Source organism: Salvelinus alpinus, chromosome 8 (genome assembly GCF_045679555.1).
Source record: "Salvelinus alpinus chromosome 8, SLU_Salpinus.1, whole genome shotgun sequence".
In the NCBI taxonomy this organism is placed as follows: Eukaryota; Metazoa; Chordata; class Actinopteri; order Salmoniformes; family Salmonidae; genus Salvelinus; species Salvelinus alpinus.
In genome coordinates this window covers 41,337,303-41,355,364 of record NC_092093.1, presented here as the reverse complement: position 1 = coordinate 41,355,364, position 18,062 = coordinate 41,337,303, and the positions used below count along the sequence as shown (strand labels likewise).

The window sequence follows — 18,062 nt, the reverse complement described above, 5'->3', positions numbered from 1 at the left end:
AGGTTGGAGTCATTAAAACTAGTTTTTCAACCACTCCACAAATGTATTGTTAACAAACTATAAGTAATTTTTCCAACAATTGTTTACAGACAGATTATTTCACTTATAATTCACTGTATCACAATTCCAGTGGGTCAGAAGTTTACATACACGAAGTTGACTGTGCCTTTAAACAGCTTGGAAAATTCCAGAAAATTATGTCATGGTTTTAGAAGCTTCTGATAGGCTATTTGACATAATTTTTGTCAATTGGAGGTGTACCTGTGGATGTATTTCAAGGCCCACCTTCAAACTCAGTGCCTCTTTGCTTGACATCATGGGGAAATTAAAATAAATCAGCCAAGACCACAGAAAATAAATTGTAGACCTCCACAAGTCTGGTTCATCCTTGGGAGCAATTTCCAAATGCCTGAAGGTACCACGTTCATCTGTACAAACAATACTACGCAAGTATAAACACCATGGGACCACGCAGCCGTCATACCGCTCAGGAAGGAGACGCATTCTGTCTCCTAGAGACGAACGTACTTTGGTGCGAAAAGTGCAAATCCATCCCAGAACAACAGCAAAGGACCTTGTGAAGATGCTGGAGGAAACAGGTACAAAAGTATCTATATCCACAGTAAAACGAGTCCTATATCGACATAATCTGAAAGGCCGCTCAGCAAGGAAGAAGCTAATTTGAGAACAAGGCTACCTAAATTCTATCAGCATATTGATTGCAGTACACGAGTGAGTAACACGCTCAACCATTGCTACCCTAACTTCCGCAATGCATACAAAGCCCTCCCCAGACCTCCTTTTGGCAAATCTGACAATGACTCCATCTTGTTGCTCCCCTCCTATAGGCAGAAACTAAAACAGGAAGCGCCCGTGCTTAGGTCTATCCAACACTGGTCTGACCAATCGGATTGCACGCTTCAAGATTGCTTCATTCACGTGAACTGGGATATGTTCCGGGTAGCCTCAGAGAACAACACTGACGTATACGCTGACTCGGTGAGCAAAACAAAAGAGATGATCGTGGACTTCAGGAAACAGCAAAGGGAGCGCCCCTCCCTTTCCACATTGACGGGACAGCAGTGGAGAAGATGGAACGTTTTAAGTTCCTCTGTGTACATATCACCGACAAACTGAAATGGTCCACGCACACAGACAGTGTGGTGAAGAAGGCTCAACTGCACCGATTCAACCTCAGGAGGCTGAAAAATTGTGAAATTGTCACCGAAAACCCTCACTAACTTTTACAGGTGCACAATTGAGAGCATCCTGTCGGGCTGTATCACCGCCTGATACGGCAACTGCACCGCCCACAACCGTAAGGCTCTCCAGAGGGTGGTGCCGTCCGCACAACGCATCAACGGGGGCAAACTACCTGCCCTACAGGACACCTACAACACCCGATGTCACAGGAAGGCAAAAAAGATAATCAAGGACAATAACCACCCGAGCCACTGCCTGTTCACCCCGCTTCCATTCAGAAGGCGAGGTCAGTACAGGTGCATCAAAGCTGGGAAAAAGAGATTGAAAAACAGCTTCTATCTCAAGGCCTTCAGATTGTTAAACAGCCATCACTAGCACAGAGAGGCGGCTGCCTAGCTACAGATTTGATATCATTGGCCACTTTAATAAATGGAACACTAGTCACTTTAATATAGCCACTTTAAGAATGTTTACATATCTCGCATTACTTATCTCATATGTATATACTGTATACTGTATCCTACACTATCTAGCTCTGTCACTGCTCATCCATATATTTTATACTTATATATTCTCATCCCATTACTTTACTAGAGTGTGTGTATTAGGCTTTGTTGTGGAATTTGTTAGATATTAGGTTTTGTTGTGGAATTGTTAGATATTACTTGTTAGATACTGCTGCACTGTCGGATCTAGAAGCATAAGCATTTCACTACACTCACAATAACATCTGCTAACTGTGTGTATGTGACCAAAAACCTTTTGATTAAATGGCTTTGGAAAAAGTTATGCTCTCATAACAATGCTTTGATAATCGTCTCTTTATCGAAACAGAAAACCTACTTGAGGTCTTATCGCGACTGAATGTCAACTCATGCATTCTATACCAGTGGAAGAGTGGCATGGGAACTGAAATCACTGTCACAACCATGTCAATGAATCGACGCTCGAGGGATGAGTAGAATGCTTGTATCACAAATACATCAAAAGGAGTGGCATGATGACATCTATATTTAGGCTATAGGAGAGGATAGAAAAATGGGCTGGCACTCCAGTGATGATGTCATGAAACAGTCACTTCTCATTTGCTGATCCACACACGATAAGCAACAACAACACATCATTGAACATGGTAATGAACGAAGAGGCCTCTAGGGATTCTTGTGGAATGACTTCAGTGATGCTGAGCCTTCTTTAAGTGTTTCTGTCACACGTAAAGGGAAAGAAAACAACACACCAGTTGGGTAGTGCATTTTCTGCTTCAGAGAGTCATCTTAATGAGAGCTCCATACAGGCATCAGCAAGATGTCATATTTAATAGAAATGCTCCCTACATGGAAGGCAACCGTGCAGCTTTTAATCTCTGAGGTACACCTTATCTCAGCTCACTGGTCACCATAGCAGCACCCACTCGTAGCACGCGCTCCAGCAGGTATATCTCACTGGTCACCCGCAAAGCGAATTCCTCTTTTGGCCGCCTTTCCTTACAGTTCTTTGCTGCCAATGACTGGAACGAATTGCAAAAATCATTGAAGCTGGAGACTCATCTCCCTCACTATCTTTAAGCATCAGCTATCAGAGCAGCTTACAGATCATTGCACCTGTACATAGCCCATCTGTAAATAGCCCATCCAACTACCTCATCCCCATATTGTTATTTATTTTATTTATATTTTTATTTTTATTTTGCTCCTTTGCACCCCAGTATCTCTACTTACACATTAATCTTCTGCACATCTATCACTCCAGTGTTAATTTGCGAAATTGTAATTATTTCCCCACTACGGCCTATTTATTGCCTTACCTATCCTAATCTTACTTCATTTACACACACTATATCTAGACTTTTTTATTGTGTTATTGACTGTGCATTTGTTTATTCCATGTGTAACTGTGTTGTTGTTTGTGTCACACTGCTTTGCTTTATCTTGGCCAGGTCGCAGTTGTAAATGTGAACTTGTTGTCAACTGGCCTACCTGGTTAAATAAAGGTGAAATAAAAAATACATTTAAAAAACAAATACTATATGTGGGAATGTCTTATGTCCGTCCTACATGTAGTGTTGGTACATTGCATATTCCTCAACTGCATAGATCATAAATTGCTATTGCAAATAGAAGTATTATGTTCAACAACTGACATTTGCAGATATTATTTTGACAAACACACCTTGGTGCTTACAATTCATTCTCTATTGTCATAGATTTGGTGGGCGCTGTCATCTGTGATCTTTGTGATATGACTTTCTTTAAGCACTGATGAAACTGTCTCTTAATATTTTTTTCTTAAAGTCTACAAACGCTCTACATTTATTCACTCTGTGATAGGGTTGGATCCTATATGCTACTTTTATTATTGTCCTGTAAATGGTTCAGTGCCTATAATTTAGGCTGTGTGTGTAGAATGGGGCATAAAGGAAATGACCTCTACTCCTAAATTACTACTAGATTATAGTGATAAGGAAAACAGCATACAAATTTGGCCTGTGTATTTATTTGCCTATAACTAATCAGAATTCCATTATGTTTACATAAAAAAAGAGAGTACTTCAAAATGAGAGAATCCTGCCATGGAAAAGACGACTGGGTGGACATAAAGTGGAAAGGAGGGGAAATAACTCACACCATGCAGCTGGACACCTTCAGCTGCGGGGTCTTTGTAATGCAGGTTTGATAGTTATATTTTCAGTAATGAATGGTTAGCTGTTATGTGACGATTAGGTCAAAAACTCTATTTTACTTTTTGGTGTAGATGGTCTGTAAAGCTTACAGATTTAAGTCTGATAGCATGAGATGAAAGTAGACAAACATCCGAGTGTGCGATATGAAGGCATAGTCAGTGGACATTCTGAACCTTGTTTGAGGTCACATGACCAAGGAGCTATTGAATTTTGAAATTTTAAAAAATTCATGTAAAATAATGTAAGATGAAAATGGACAAACTAAAGGGTGTGCAACGTATAGGCCCACTGAGTGGACATTCTGAACCTTGTTTGAAGTCACTAGGTCACATGACCAAGGAGCTGTTGAAATTCTAAATTTTGAAAAATTCATGTAAAAACGTGTGACATGAAAATGGACAAACTAAAGGGTGTGTAATATAGAAGGGTAGTCAGTGGACATTCTGAACCTTGTTTGAGTCCAGTAGGTCATATGACCAATGAGCTATTGAAATTAAAAAATGTAAATATATAATTTAAAATAGTGCAAGATGTAAATCGACAACAACAAAAAATGTGTGCAATGTGTGTCTATGCCATCGGGTTAGCTAGAAACAGTTTTTAAAGTTTTAGGAGTAGTGGTTAAATAGCTATTGAAATTTGAAACATTTGATTTGTCACTATGTTGACGGTCCCTAACTGCTGTTGGTGGAGGTAAGGAAAACTACAGGCGAATATCGTCGAATATCCAACCTGAAACTGTCTTTACCTCGGTTTTTTTGTGGGGGGAGAAAATAAGCCACATGGAGCGTATAATATGCCTATTGTTAAAACGGTATTACAAATGAGCCACACAAAAGCACTGGAATATGAAAATAAAACATTATTCATATATATTAATAGGCCACTAAATGTCCCCATCATCATAAAGAACAACGACATTCCCCTGAAACAGCCCAACATTTTAGCTTATGTATAGGCTACCTGAAGCCCATTTGACCATATTAACATTGCTACATGAGCAAGGCAGGGTTCTGTGTGTGGTGACATTCAGGCTTGCTAGGAGAATCAATATCCATTCATCCCAGTACGGATAAATGGAATGTAGCCACTGGTACCATTCAATTCTCTCTTACTGTTGGCAATAAAGAGATCTGTCAAGGAAAGCACCACTTGATCTGAGAGGTTTCGGCTGTTAAATCGCAGCGTTGACGCTATATGCAATTGCGTTATTCCCATTTCCAATAGGATGAATGAACTTTAAATAGTATCCAATCAGAGGAGAGCTCTCTGGCATATAAAAACCTAGCGAAGCTGATTCATTCTGGACACCATTATTAGCGTTGGTGTGTCGAGAAAAGGATTTGTGTGTCTTTCCCAAAGAAAAACGTCCTACGGTAGGTATTTTTTATTTATACGTTGTATAAATGCATAAGTATGTCATCATATTTGCAGAACTGTTAGGTGTCTAATGTGCTTTGTATTTAATACATGTGTTGGCTATATGATAATGGCAAAACGTTTGGAATATAGGCTGAACAAAGACTGGTATTTTAGACAGCATCTCGGGAAAGCGCATCTAACCCTAGAGAAATGGGGAGACGTCAGTGATTTGGTTTCACGCAAAACGATTAAATCGAACTGACATGTACAATATTTCATCCTGGTTAAAATCGTCTCAACTAGTATAGAGGGGTGTATTTTCCGTTTGGCATAGCAGTTTACAAGGAAGAGACCGCAAGGTCGTGGTCTATCTGCAAGGTCTTATCTGGTGCTGGACATTACGCATTCGGTATCTTCAAACTAATGTGAACAGTATGGCCTCGCACTGTAACCTACATATTTGGATTAACGTGGATGAATATGCATTCCCTTTATGTTGGACATTTTATATTTTAGAGAAAATAAATTGCTATATTTGGGCACTGATTGTATGTTGCGTGTACCCTCTCGGATTATGAGGAATTGGCACGCAAATGGCAGGAATTTGTTTGTTACCTCAAAAGCAGGTGTCGAAATAGCCTACCACTGCGTCACAATGCATACAGTAACTTACTATTAGTTATTTCTGTTCCTATTAGTTATTTCATTTGCCGGGTATAGGCTCTTGACCACTGACATCTCATCGTTTCATCCTTGCGCACAGGTGAACGCAGTCATGCCTTTCGGTGACACCCACAACAAACTGAAGATGAGCTACTCCACGGAGCAGGAGTACCCCGACCTCAGCCAACATAACAACCACATGGCCAAGGTGCTGACTCCAGAGATGTACGCCAACCTGCGGGACAAAGAGACTCCAAGTGGATTTACCGTGGATGATGTCATTCAAACTGGAGTTGATAACCCCGGTAAACAGCCCGAGTTTGCCTACGTTGGTCCTAAGCCGTCTGTTATGCCGCGTCGAGAGGGCGGAGGGTTTTAGCCTACCCACTCATCCGGTGCTTGGATTTTGCAATGTCAGCCATGTACCGAGTGAAAAACCTCCGCTGTTGAAACGGTGACCTTGTTACCAAGTGCCTGTGTTGTGGCCACTAATGCAATGTTCAGTATAATACTAGGAATTCATTATTTGTGGCCCTGTCGAGCGCATTGTTCCAGTTACCTATCAATGCATTAGGACTGACATGGGACCCATGGCCATACACCAATTTATTCCAATTTGTCACAGCAGCATCACCATGAAATTTGTTGAGCAAGGTCAAGTCCACTATTTGTCTGCAGGTGACATTACAGGCTAAATTGAGGCCTTGCATTTTATTCCCCTCTGTTGTTGGGTCACATGTCAATTTAACAGCAGAATTACTGACTTTGAATTGTAATGTAGGCCTTTCATTTGATCATGTCTATTGTGAGGCCCTACTACAACATCCAGTGTAAGCGGCAACCAGCGGAAGATGTGTACCGGTATGCACACTAGACCTGGGTTTAAATACTATTTCAAATACTTTCACATTTTGAGTAGTAGCGTATGTTTTTTTATTTTAAAATACAAGTAGTTGAATATTGGAATGTATTTGGAAATGCATGTGTAAGGTATTGGCATGCATTTAAAAAAAAACTAATATTTATACTCCCATGCATTTTAACTCGGGTCCTACATTGGGAGTATTTTAAATACATGTATTTGAAAACTCAAATACACAGAAAATAAGTATTTAAATGACAAATAATTCAATACAAATTATTTTAAACCCAGGTGTCCTGCAAACCTTAGTCACCTCAACTTAACATTGTTCTTAATCAGAACATGTACAGCATTATGAATGTTAACCCACATTTGTATTAATGCCCAATGGCTTCATTGTAGATCGTGTTACTCTGACAGCAGTTTGCATCTTAAGGGTGGCTAAAGCTAGTATTGGAACTAAGACCGATGTGACTGCTGGCACAGCTGACCAATTTTGTATAAAATTCCAAAACCAATTTCTGACGACCAATGGACAGCATTTTGTCAGTGAAATTTTCACTTGGATGGTGTCAACTGTTAGCACCATTGGCTGGCATTTTATTCCTTCACCTTGTCCCTGTTTTATTCCAGGCCACCCCTTCATCATGACGGTGGGCTGTGTGGCCGGAGACGAGGAGACGTACGAGGTGTTCAAGGAGCTGCTGGACCCCATCATCGAAGACCGCCACGGCGGGTACAAGCCCTCAGACAAACACAAGACTGACCTGAACCCAGATAACCTTGTGGTAAAGGCACACAATGTCCACACACTCTGAATCGCCTCACACCCTGATTCACCACATACACACTCCCAAGGTTGTCCTACATGAGTCAACAACTATTTGGGAAATTAATTTGAATTAATTTGTCAATGAAAATCCATATTGGGCATAATGGCCACACAATGCATTATTTTCAAACCTCCATGTAGCCCCAACCCTGGTTTAGTCGATGTCAAATGTCCATACCTGTTTGCTTTCATGCTAATTGCTAACACGACGGTTGTTGTTTTGGCAGGGTGGGGATGACCTGGACCCCAACTTCGTCCTGAGCTCCAGAGTGCGAACTGGCAGGAGTGTCCGCGGTTTCTGCCTCCCCCCACACTGCAGCCGTGGGGAGCGACGTGCCATTGAGAACATGGCAATCGAAAGTGTGTAACCGAGCCCTGTCCTCTTCAATGTCTTGAGTCCTGCTGCATGCCCTTTGTGACACTGCCCCCTGACAGCACTGAGTGGAACTGTCTTAATTATACTATTGAAGTCATGCCACACTGCAATTGACTTGCTGCTCTTGACTGGCATTGGTTAAGACTTAATTATTCTAGATGCGTTTTATATAATGGCAGTTGTGTAAAAAGTACCCAATTGTCAAAGTAAAGATACCTTCATAGAAAATGATTCAAGTGAAAGTCACCCAGTAAAATACTACTTGAGTAAAAGTATGTGGTTTTAAATGTACTTAAGTATCAAAAGTAAATGTAATTGCTGAAATATACTAAAGTATAAGGAATTTGGAATTATTTATATTAAGCAAACCAGACAGTAATTTATTTGCAGATAGCCAGGGGCACACCAACACGCCGACATAATTTAAGCATTTGTGTTTAGTGGGTCTGCCAGATCAGAGGCAGTAAGTGTAGTAAAGTAAAAGCAGTCACCCAAAAAATTACTTGGGTAGTACTTTGAAGTATTTTTACTTAAGCACTTTACACCACTGTGTAATTGAATCCTTAACTAAAATTGCCACTTTGCAAAAAATATAACTGCTTGATTGTTGGTCTAATCCTTACAAATATGCAATTTGCTTTATATTTGGTGAAAAAGGATGACCACTCATGTAGGCCTACTTGTTTTACCGACACATTTTTTTGCAGGTCTAGCCTCACTGGATGGGGACCTCAATGGCCAGTATTACGCCCTGAAGAACATGACAGACGATGAGCAGCAACAGCTGATTGACGACCACTTCCTGTTTGACAAGCCCGTGTCCCCCCTGCTGTTGGCGTCCGGGATGGGCCGTGACTGGCCTGACGGCAGGGGCATCTGGTGAGTTCCCCGGGCACCACAGCAGCGTTTTCTCCATGTAGACGTCAAATGGCTTCCTTTTCCTTTCATGATGGCAGATGAATAAAGGGACTTAGTCTGGCATTCAGCTTTTCTAGTGAATTCCTCCCATGGTCTGTCGGTGTTCATTAAGGAAGGCGCAAAAGTGCAGTAAAGGATAAAATGGTGCCGGAGAATGCTGACGTATTACGTGTCCCCAACCAATTGTTTTTATTTTTTATTTGCAATATTTCTAACTTTCTTTAAACTTATTTTGTACATGATGTTGCCGCTACCGTCTCTTATGACCAGAAAATAACTTCTGGACATCAGGACTGGGATTACTCACCACGGACTGGCAGAATACTCTTTTTCCTTTGACGAGCCCGACGCGAATGATTTACTGCTTTCTCGGGAACAGGCCCAGATCCCCATGATTAGCGTGAAGAGGAGGAGAAGGGGCCAGAGGGTGTACTGACTTCTGAGAATTTGTAGGCCATCGAATAAACCCCCACTTCCTTCCATTCTGCTAGCAAATCTGCAATCTTTGGAGAATAAAACTGATGACCAATGCAGAAGATTAAACTACCAACGGGACATTCAAAACTGTAATATCTTATGCTTCACGGAGTCGTGGCTGAACGACGACACTATCAACATGCAGCTGGCTGGTTATACGATGTACCGGCAGGATAGAACAGCAGCGTCTGGTAAGACTAGGGGGGGTAGTCTATGTATTTTTGTAAACAACAGCTGGTGCACTTTATCTAAGTCTTGAGCTATTGCTCGCCTGAGGTAGAGTATCTCATGATAAGCTGTAGACCACAGTATCTACCTAAAGTTCATCTGTATTTTTCATAGCCGTTTACATACCACCATAGGAGGCTGGCACTAAGACAGCATTGAATTAGCTGTATTCCGCCTTAAGCAAACAAGAAAACGCTCACCCAGAGGCGGTGCTCCTAGTAGCTAGGGACTTGAATGCAAAGAAGCTTACATCTGTTTTACCAAATTTCTATCAGCATGTTAAATGTGCAACCAGAAACTCTGGACCACCTTTACTCCACACACCGAGACGCATACAAAGCTCTCCATCGCTCTCCATTTGGCAAATCTGACCACAATTTTATCCTCCTGCTTACAAGCAAAAATTAGAGCAGGACGCACCAGTGACGAGCAATAAGTGGTCAGATGAAGCAGATGCTAAGCTACAGGATTGTTTTGTAGCACAGACTGGAATATGTTCTGGGATTCTTCGGATGATCACTGGCTTCATCGATGACATCATCCCCACAGTGACTGTACGTACATACCCCAACCAGAAGCCACCGATTACAGGCAACATCCACACTGAGCTGCCGCTTTCAAGGAGCAGGACTCTAACCCGGAAGCTTATAATAAATCCCGCTATGCCCTCTGAAAAACCATCACAGGCAAAGCGTCGATACAGGACTAAGATTGAAACGTACTACACCGGCTCTACCGCTTGTCGGATGTGGCAGGGCTTGCAAACCATTAGACTACAAAGGGAAGCACAGCTGAGAGCTGCCCAGTGGCACGAGCCTACCAGATGAGCTAAACTACTTCTATGCTCGCTTCGAGGCAAAGAACACTAAAATATGTATGAAAGCTCCAGCTGTTTCGGGAAGATTGTGTGATCACGCTCTCCGCAGCCGATGTAAGACCTTTTAAACAAGTCAAAATTCACAAGGCCACAGGGCACGACGGATTACCAGGATGTGTACTGCGAGCATGCACTGACCAACCTGCAAGCGTCTTCACTGATGTTTTCAACCTCTCCCTGTCTAAGGTAACCTGCCTACATGACTACCGGCACGTAGCACTCACGTCTGTAGCCACGAAGTGCTTTGAAAGGCTGGTCATGGCTCACATCAACACCATTATCTCAGAAACCCTAGACCCGCTCCAATTTGCATACAGCACCAACAGATCCACAGATGCGATATCTATTGCACTCCACACTGCTCTTTCCCACCTGGACAAAAGGAAAACCTATTTGAGAAATGCTACTCATTGACTACGGCTCAGCGTTCAACACCATAGTGCCCTCAAAGCTCATCACTACTGATCCTCAAAACAGGGCACCCTCAGGGGTACGTGCTCAGTCCCCTCCTGTACTCCCTGTTCACTCATGACTGCACGACTCCAATGCCATCAAGTTTGCAGATGACACCAGTGGTAGGCCTGATCACCGACAGCAACGAGACAGCCTATAGGGAGGTCAGAACTGGCCGTGTGGTGCCAGGACAACCTCTCCCTCAAAGTGATCAAGACAAAGGGGTGGCAGGTAGCCTAGTGGTTAGTTTTGGACGAGTAACGGAAGGTTGCAAGATCGAGTCCCTGAGCTGGCAAGGTGTAAATCTGTTCTACCCCTGAACAGCAGTTAATATCTCTGGGATATGTGGGCTAGCGTCCCACCGGCCAACGTCCAGTGACAATGCAGAGCTCCAAATTCAAATAACTATAAAAATTTAACTTTCATGAAATCACACATGCAATACACCAAATTAAAGCTACATGTGTTGTGAATCCAGCCAACATGTCAGATTTCAAAAAGGCTTTACGGCTAAAGCAAACGATGCTATCATCTGAGGACGGCACCCCAGTAAACACAGACAATCCTATTTCAACCCTCCAGGTGCGACACAAGACGCAGAAATAAAGATATAATTCATGCCTTGCCTTTGATGAGCTTCTTCTGTTGGCACTCCAATATGTCCCATAAACATCACAAATGGTCCTTTTGTTCGATTAATTCTGTCAATATATATATATCCAAAATGTCAATTTATTTGGCGCGTTTGATCCAGAAAAACACCGGTTCCAACTTGCGCAACGTGACTACAAAATATCTCATAAGTTACCTGTAAGCTTTGTCCAAACATTTCAAACTACTTTTGTAATACAACTTTAGGTATTTTTTTAACGTAAATAATCAATCAAATTCAAGACTAGATCTGTGTTCAATACCGGAGGAAAACAAAGTGTAGCTAGCTTTCAGGTCACGCACCTCTAACAAAGATTACACTTCCCTCGAGCCTCATTCTGAACAGTGCTACTTCTTCATTTCTCAAAGGAAAAACCTCAAACAATTTCTAAAGACTGACATCCAGTGGAAGCGATAGGAACTGCAAGAAGGTCCCTTAGAAATCTGGATTCCCAATGAAAACCCATTGAAAAGTGACCTCAAAAAATATATAAAAAATAATTCTGAATGTTTTGTCCTCAGGGTTTCGCCTGCCAAATAAGTTCTGTTATACTCAGACGGGATTCAAACAGTTTTAGAAACTTCAGTGTTTTCTACAAATCTACTAATAATATGCATATCTTAGCTTCTGGGCCTGAGTAGCAGGCAGTTTACTTTGGACACGTTTTTCATCCGGACGTGAAAATACTGCCACCTATCCCAGGGAAGTTAACCCACTGTTCCTAGGCCGTCATTGAAAATAAGAATTTGTTCGTAACTGACTTGCCTAGTTAAATAAAGGTTTAAAAAAAAAAGTGGACTACAGGAAAGACGACCGAGCACGCCCCCATTCTCATCGAGGCTGCAGTTTGAGAGCTTCAAGTTCCTTGGTGTCCACATCCGCAACAAAATAACATGGTCCAAGCACACTCCTCAGGAGACTGAAAATATTTGGCATGGGTCCTCAGTTCCTCAAAATGTTCTACAGCTGCACCATCGAGAGCATCCTGACTGGTTGCATCGCTGCCTGATATGGTAACTGCTCGGCTTCTGACGGTGTAGTGCGTACGGCTCAGTACATCACTGGGGCCAAGCTTCCTCCTATCCAGGAACTATACCAGGCGGTGTCAGAGCAAGGCCTTAAAAATTGTCAAAGACTCCAGCCACCCTAGTCATAGACTGTTCTCTCTGACCGCACGGCAAGCGGTACCGGAGCGCCAAGTCTAGGTCCAAGAGGCTTCTAAACAGCTTCTACCCCCAAGCCATAAGACTCCTGAACATCTAATCAAATGGCTACCCAGACTATTTGCATTCCCCACTTATTTACACCGCTGGTTCTCTCATCTATGCGTAGTCACTTTAATAGCTCTGTACATATTACCTCAACGAGCCGGTGCCACCGCACATTGACGCTGTATATAGTCTCGCTATCGTTATTTTACTGCTGCTCTTTAATTACTTGTAACTTTTTCTGATTCTTATCTGTATTTTTTAAATGTATTGTTCGTTATGGGCTCGTAAGTAAGCATTTCACTAAGGTCTACCTACGCCTGTTGTCTTCGGTGCATGTGCCAATAAAATGGATGCTTGTTGACCGCTTCAATGGTCAAAATTCACTGGAGGCCCCATCTACGATTCTTCAATCCACATTATACTCAAACGGGGGTGGTCAACCCTGTTCCTGAACAGTTATGAGTCATCTAATTATTAGAACCAGGTGTGCTAGATTAGGGTGAGTGTGAATACCTACAGGATGTTAGCTCTCCAGGAACCGGGTTGGCGTGCCCTGCTCTAAAATAGTGATATGCAGTTGTGTTCTCTGATGTTGTGGGTCAATTAAAGGAGGCTCTGGGTCGAAGTTCCTCTAGGTACAGATCTAGGACAAGCTACCCTCCCCGAATCCTAACCATTAGTGGTGGATATTTTTTTTTATCTACCCAAGATCAGCGTCTGACTAACTTCACCCTACACTGGAGTACCAGCTGGAGGGTGCCGTCAGTGATAATAAACATGATCGTTATGTATAATGGCGTCTCATTCCAGCCAATGTTGAACTAATATGTTGATTTTTGTTGACAGGCACAATGATGGCAAGACCTTCCTGGTCTGGGTGAATGAGGAGGACCATCTGCGAGTCATCTCTATGCAGAAGGGCGGCAATATGAAGGAGGTGTTCCACCGCTTCTGCACAGGCCTCACAAAGGTGTGTCATAAACTGTTGCAAAAAAAGGGGGAAACCTTTTAAACTTGAACAGTCCCCCAACACTGCAGTTGCTTTCTCAACACAACTTATAACCTTTGGCCCCTTACCTCCCTGTTTCCTCTGACCACTTCAGATTGAGAGCCTGTTCAAGGACAAGGGCCATGAGTTCATGTGGAACGAGCACCTGGGCTACGTGCTCACCTGCCCCTCCAACCTGGGCACAGGGCTGCGCGCCGGCGTGCACGTCAAGCTGCCCAACATGAGCAAGCACGAGAAATTCAGCGAGGTCCTCAAGAGGTTGAGGCTGCAGAAGCGCGGCACAGGTATGTACATTTTCAATACACCAATTCTATTAGGAAATGTAGATGGGGCATTCTGTCTAGCAGTTATTGGGATTAAGTGAACGTCGAGCAGATCTGGAATAGTCTCTCTACGTTTGATTTATTAACCAATGTTTGTTACTGTAGCCTGGTAAAAACATTGTGCATTCAAGATGTCAATGTTTAATTGAATCGGAATCCATGTACTTAAATTGACAGTTATACTAATCCAACATGCCTCTAAACCTTTGGCTGTAACTGGCTACAATTCTCCTAAATGTGGATAACACTTTCCACTAGGTCTTAAAACTTCTTATGGCTGCAAGCCAGTGAAAGTGCTGGGCGCCAAATTCAAACAACAGAAATCTCATAATTAAAATTCCTCAAACATACATGTATCGTATACCATTTTAAAGGTCATCTTGTTGTTAATCTCACCAAGGTGTCCGATTTTCAAATAGGCTTCACAGCGAAAGCACCACAAACGATTATGTTAGGTCAACGCAAAATCACAGACAAACAGTCATTTTTCCAGCCAAAGACAGGAGTCATAAAAAGCAGAAATGGAGAAAATGAATCACTAACCTTTGATCTTCATCAGATGACACTCATAGGACTTCATGTTACACAATACATATGTTTTGTTCGATAAAGCTCATATTTATATCCAAAAACCTCAGTTTACATTGGCGCCATGTTCAGAAATGCCTCCAAAATATCCGGAGAAATTGCAGAGAGCCACGTCATAACACAAATACTCATCATAAACTTTGAAAGATACATGTTTTACATAGAATTAAAGATACACTTGTTATTAATGCAACCGCTGTGTCAGATTTCAAAAAGCTTTACGGCAAAAGCACAATATTCAATCTGAGAACCGCGTTCAGCCACAAAAGGAAGCCATACAGTTAACCGGCAAATTGTGCAGTCAACAAAACTCATAAACATTATAAATCTTCACTTACCTCTGCTGATCTTCGTCGGAATGCACTCCCAGGACTCCCACTTCCACAAGAAATGTTCGTTTTGTTCGGTAATATCCATTTATGTCCAAATAGCTATTTTTGTTAGCGTGTTTTAAACAAATCCAAAGTCAGGAAGCGCGTTCACTAAAAGCTGACAATGTCCAGAAGTTCCGTAACAGTCAGTAGAAACATGTCAAACAATGTATTGAATCAATCTTTAGAATGTCTTTAACAAATCTTCAATAAAGTTCCAACCGGAGAATTACATTGACTTCAGATGTGCGATGGAACAGAGCTCCATGTGAACGCGCATGGCCAGGTCATGGTAGACCTGACTATTTCCTGTCTCCTTCGGCCCCACTTCACAGTAGAGGCATGAGACAAGGTTCTAAAGACTGACATCTAGTGGAAGTCGTAGGAAGTGCAAACTCATCCATATCCCACTGTGTTCAATAGGGGCTGTGTTGAAAATCGACCAACCTCAGAATTCCCACTTCCTGTTTGGATTTTTTTTCTCAGGTTTTTGCCTGTTATACTCACAGACATCATTCAAACAGTTTTAGAAACTTCAGAGTTTTCTATCAATACGAATAATATGCATATATTAGCAACTGGGACTGAGGAGCAGGCAGTTTACTATGGGCACCTCTGTGCACCTTTCATCCAAGCTACTCAATACTGCCTCTGCAGCCATAAGAAGTTAACTGTCCACTGAATAGGGCCAGGATGGCCAACTCTCCTCCTGGGGAGCTACACTGCTGTGGGATTTTGATTCAGCCCTACTCCTATTTTGGCTAAGTAGCTGCTCCTCGGGCCTCATAACTGTACACCACTTCTGAAAAGACTGCACACGTACAAAAGTACTGAGATTTATAAACTTCGTGCACGCCCGTTATAAATCAGACTTGTCCTGAAACTGCATGTGTGAACAAGCATTAAAACACTGCCTGAAATGCCCATCTTTCCCTTTTTTATGGTGACAACACAGCACATCTCTCTGGATGTATTGGAATTAGGCCAAGGCGGTTTCTAAAGGCAATGGTCAACTACATCAAATGTCTCTCTGGAGGTGTTGGAATTAGGCCAACTACATCAAATGTCTCTCTGGAGGTGTTGGCAGAATGTTTTAAACTTTTAGTTACGTTTGCTCTGACAGTTCCTGAAAAACGATTTGCAAATTGTTGAGGACCTGTAAACATGGTTGTGTTTAGTTTTCCCGACCCTAAATATACTGCACTGCCTGCAAATTCTGAAACATTGTCTATGTTGAATTTTAAACTACAGTAGGCCTACTTAGTGGTAGTCTACACACTTCAAAGCAAAAAGTCAACTCTGTTCATTTGCATTCTACTGTATTATAAATCACACTCCCTTTTCTGATGCATAGAGCAAAACACTTCAAATAATAGCTTATCTAACCCAATTTAAATGAGGGATGCCCATGGTAATTTGTAGGCTAAAGCTTGTTCTGCAATGGTTATGACAATTATGTTTATTAATGAAATATTGTTTACGTGATACATTTGCAATTACAGTAGGCTAAGATGTGCAGTACCCTAAAATGTAAGGTGAACCTTCTGTTCTACCTTTAAACTGCGCTTGATTGGATTGCATGGACCTAATACCACTCATGGGCTGCCAGTTGGGGAACCCTGGTCTAAAGTCTGCAGGAAGCTAAGCACATTCTCGTGTCAAATTCCATTTTATAAACGCTAACTTTTGAGTGAACTGGAGCATGCATATTTGTGTATTTTGTGCATAAGCAACATTTGAGGCCCCAGGACTTAGATTACAGTAGCTGAAAGGTGTTAAAGTAGGGCTGCCTGGAACTAAAACCTGCATACCCACTGGCTCTCCAGGAGCAGGATTGGCCGATCACCCCTAGTTGCGGAGAAGCCAACCGTATCCAGCACCATTTGGCTCAGCTTTTCTTTGGTACCCCCCCCCCCCCCCCCCAGGTGGTGTGGACACTGCAGCGGTAGGCGGTGTCTTCGACATCTCCAACGCAGACCGTCTGGGCTTCTCCGAGGTGGAGCTGGTGCAGATGGTTGTCGACGGCGTCAAGACCCTTGTTGAGATGGAAAAGCGTCTGGAGGGCGGCCAGTCCTTCAACGACCTGATGCCCGACCAGAAGTGAACACGCTCTCTCAAACATTCTTACCTCTCACCTCGTCACCAATATCTCCCCCTTGTCTCCATAAAGTCTTAACTACATCAAGGAAATGCACTCTGCCCGACACGTTTAGTGGCACAAAAGTTAGATGAGTCTTCATCTGCGTGATGAAGGATTTTGTATCAAATGCAAACTTTTTGCTAAATGTTTGCGGATGGATATTAACACCTGAAATAAAAGTATCTGTGGCCCATGGAATGTGCTTGTTGTGTTTGTCACTTTGAGCATGTGATTTGTTTGGACATTGTCATGAATTAGTCCTTTCTAATACTTTCTCTGTGCTTAATTACACTTGCCTACTGTAGCTCAATTGACAAAGGGAAATTCTGATGCAATTCCTTTTATGCCATTTTGTCTCCATTTATTCTGACCTTTAACTTAAGCATAATAGCATGCTATTTGTAGGGAGTGGAAACCAAATGCATAGTGTCTATAGATGCATTTCATTCTGACTGAATTCCCTTAGTGTACTACCTTCTGTGCAAATGTTACCCTTCCAATGAGCTTATCATATAAACTACAATGCGAAAAGTACGGTTTACTTCACTTTTAATCATTTCAGCACAGGTAACAGCCGTTTAGTCTTGTTTTTCATTCTTCCACTCCACAAATCACTTAAACTATTTCTTTATTTCCCATGGGCTTCGCCAGAGTACCCCCTAGTGGCTGGAATACAACTATACTAAGCCTTACACAATCAAACTTTGAACAATGTTGTCCAACCTGTCAGTTCCAAGAGGAACATCTACCTTTTTCCTGAATAGCAATAGCGCTTGTAAATTAGAGAATGGTGCTACGTAAATGAGTAAGCCATTTGGTTAAGAGGATTGTAAATAT

At 42.2% G+C, this 18,062-nt stretch overlaps 1 protein-coding gene across 1 annotated transcript; it reads left to right on the top strand.

The window, feature by feature from the left end:
* The first annotated feature begins 5,047 nt into the window (after positions 1-5,047).
* Positions 5,048-17,423, top strand: LOC139583170 (creatine kinase B-type-like). Its single transcript, XM_071413978.1, has 8 exons — positions 5,048-5,259; positions 6,009-6,213; positions 7,404-7,558; positions 7,830-7,962; positions 8,686-8,857; positions 13,641-13,764; positions 13,898-14,087; positions 17,011-17,423. Exons 2-8 carry the CDS (start codon positions 6,021-6,023, stop codon positions 17,187-17,189), a joined length of 1,146 nt encoding a protein of 381 aa, XP_071270079.1. The 5' UTR covers positions 5,048-5,259; positions 6,009-6,020; the 3' UTR covers positions 17,190-17,423.
* The last annotated feature ends 639 nt before the right edge of the window (positions 17,424-18,062 follow it).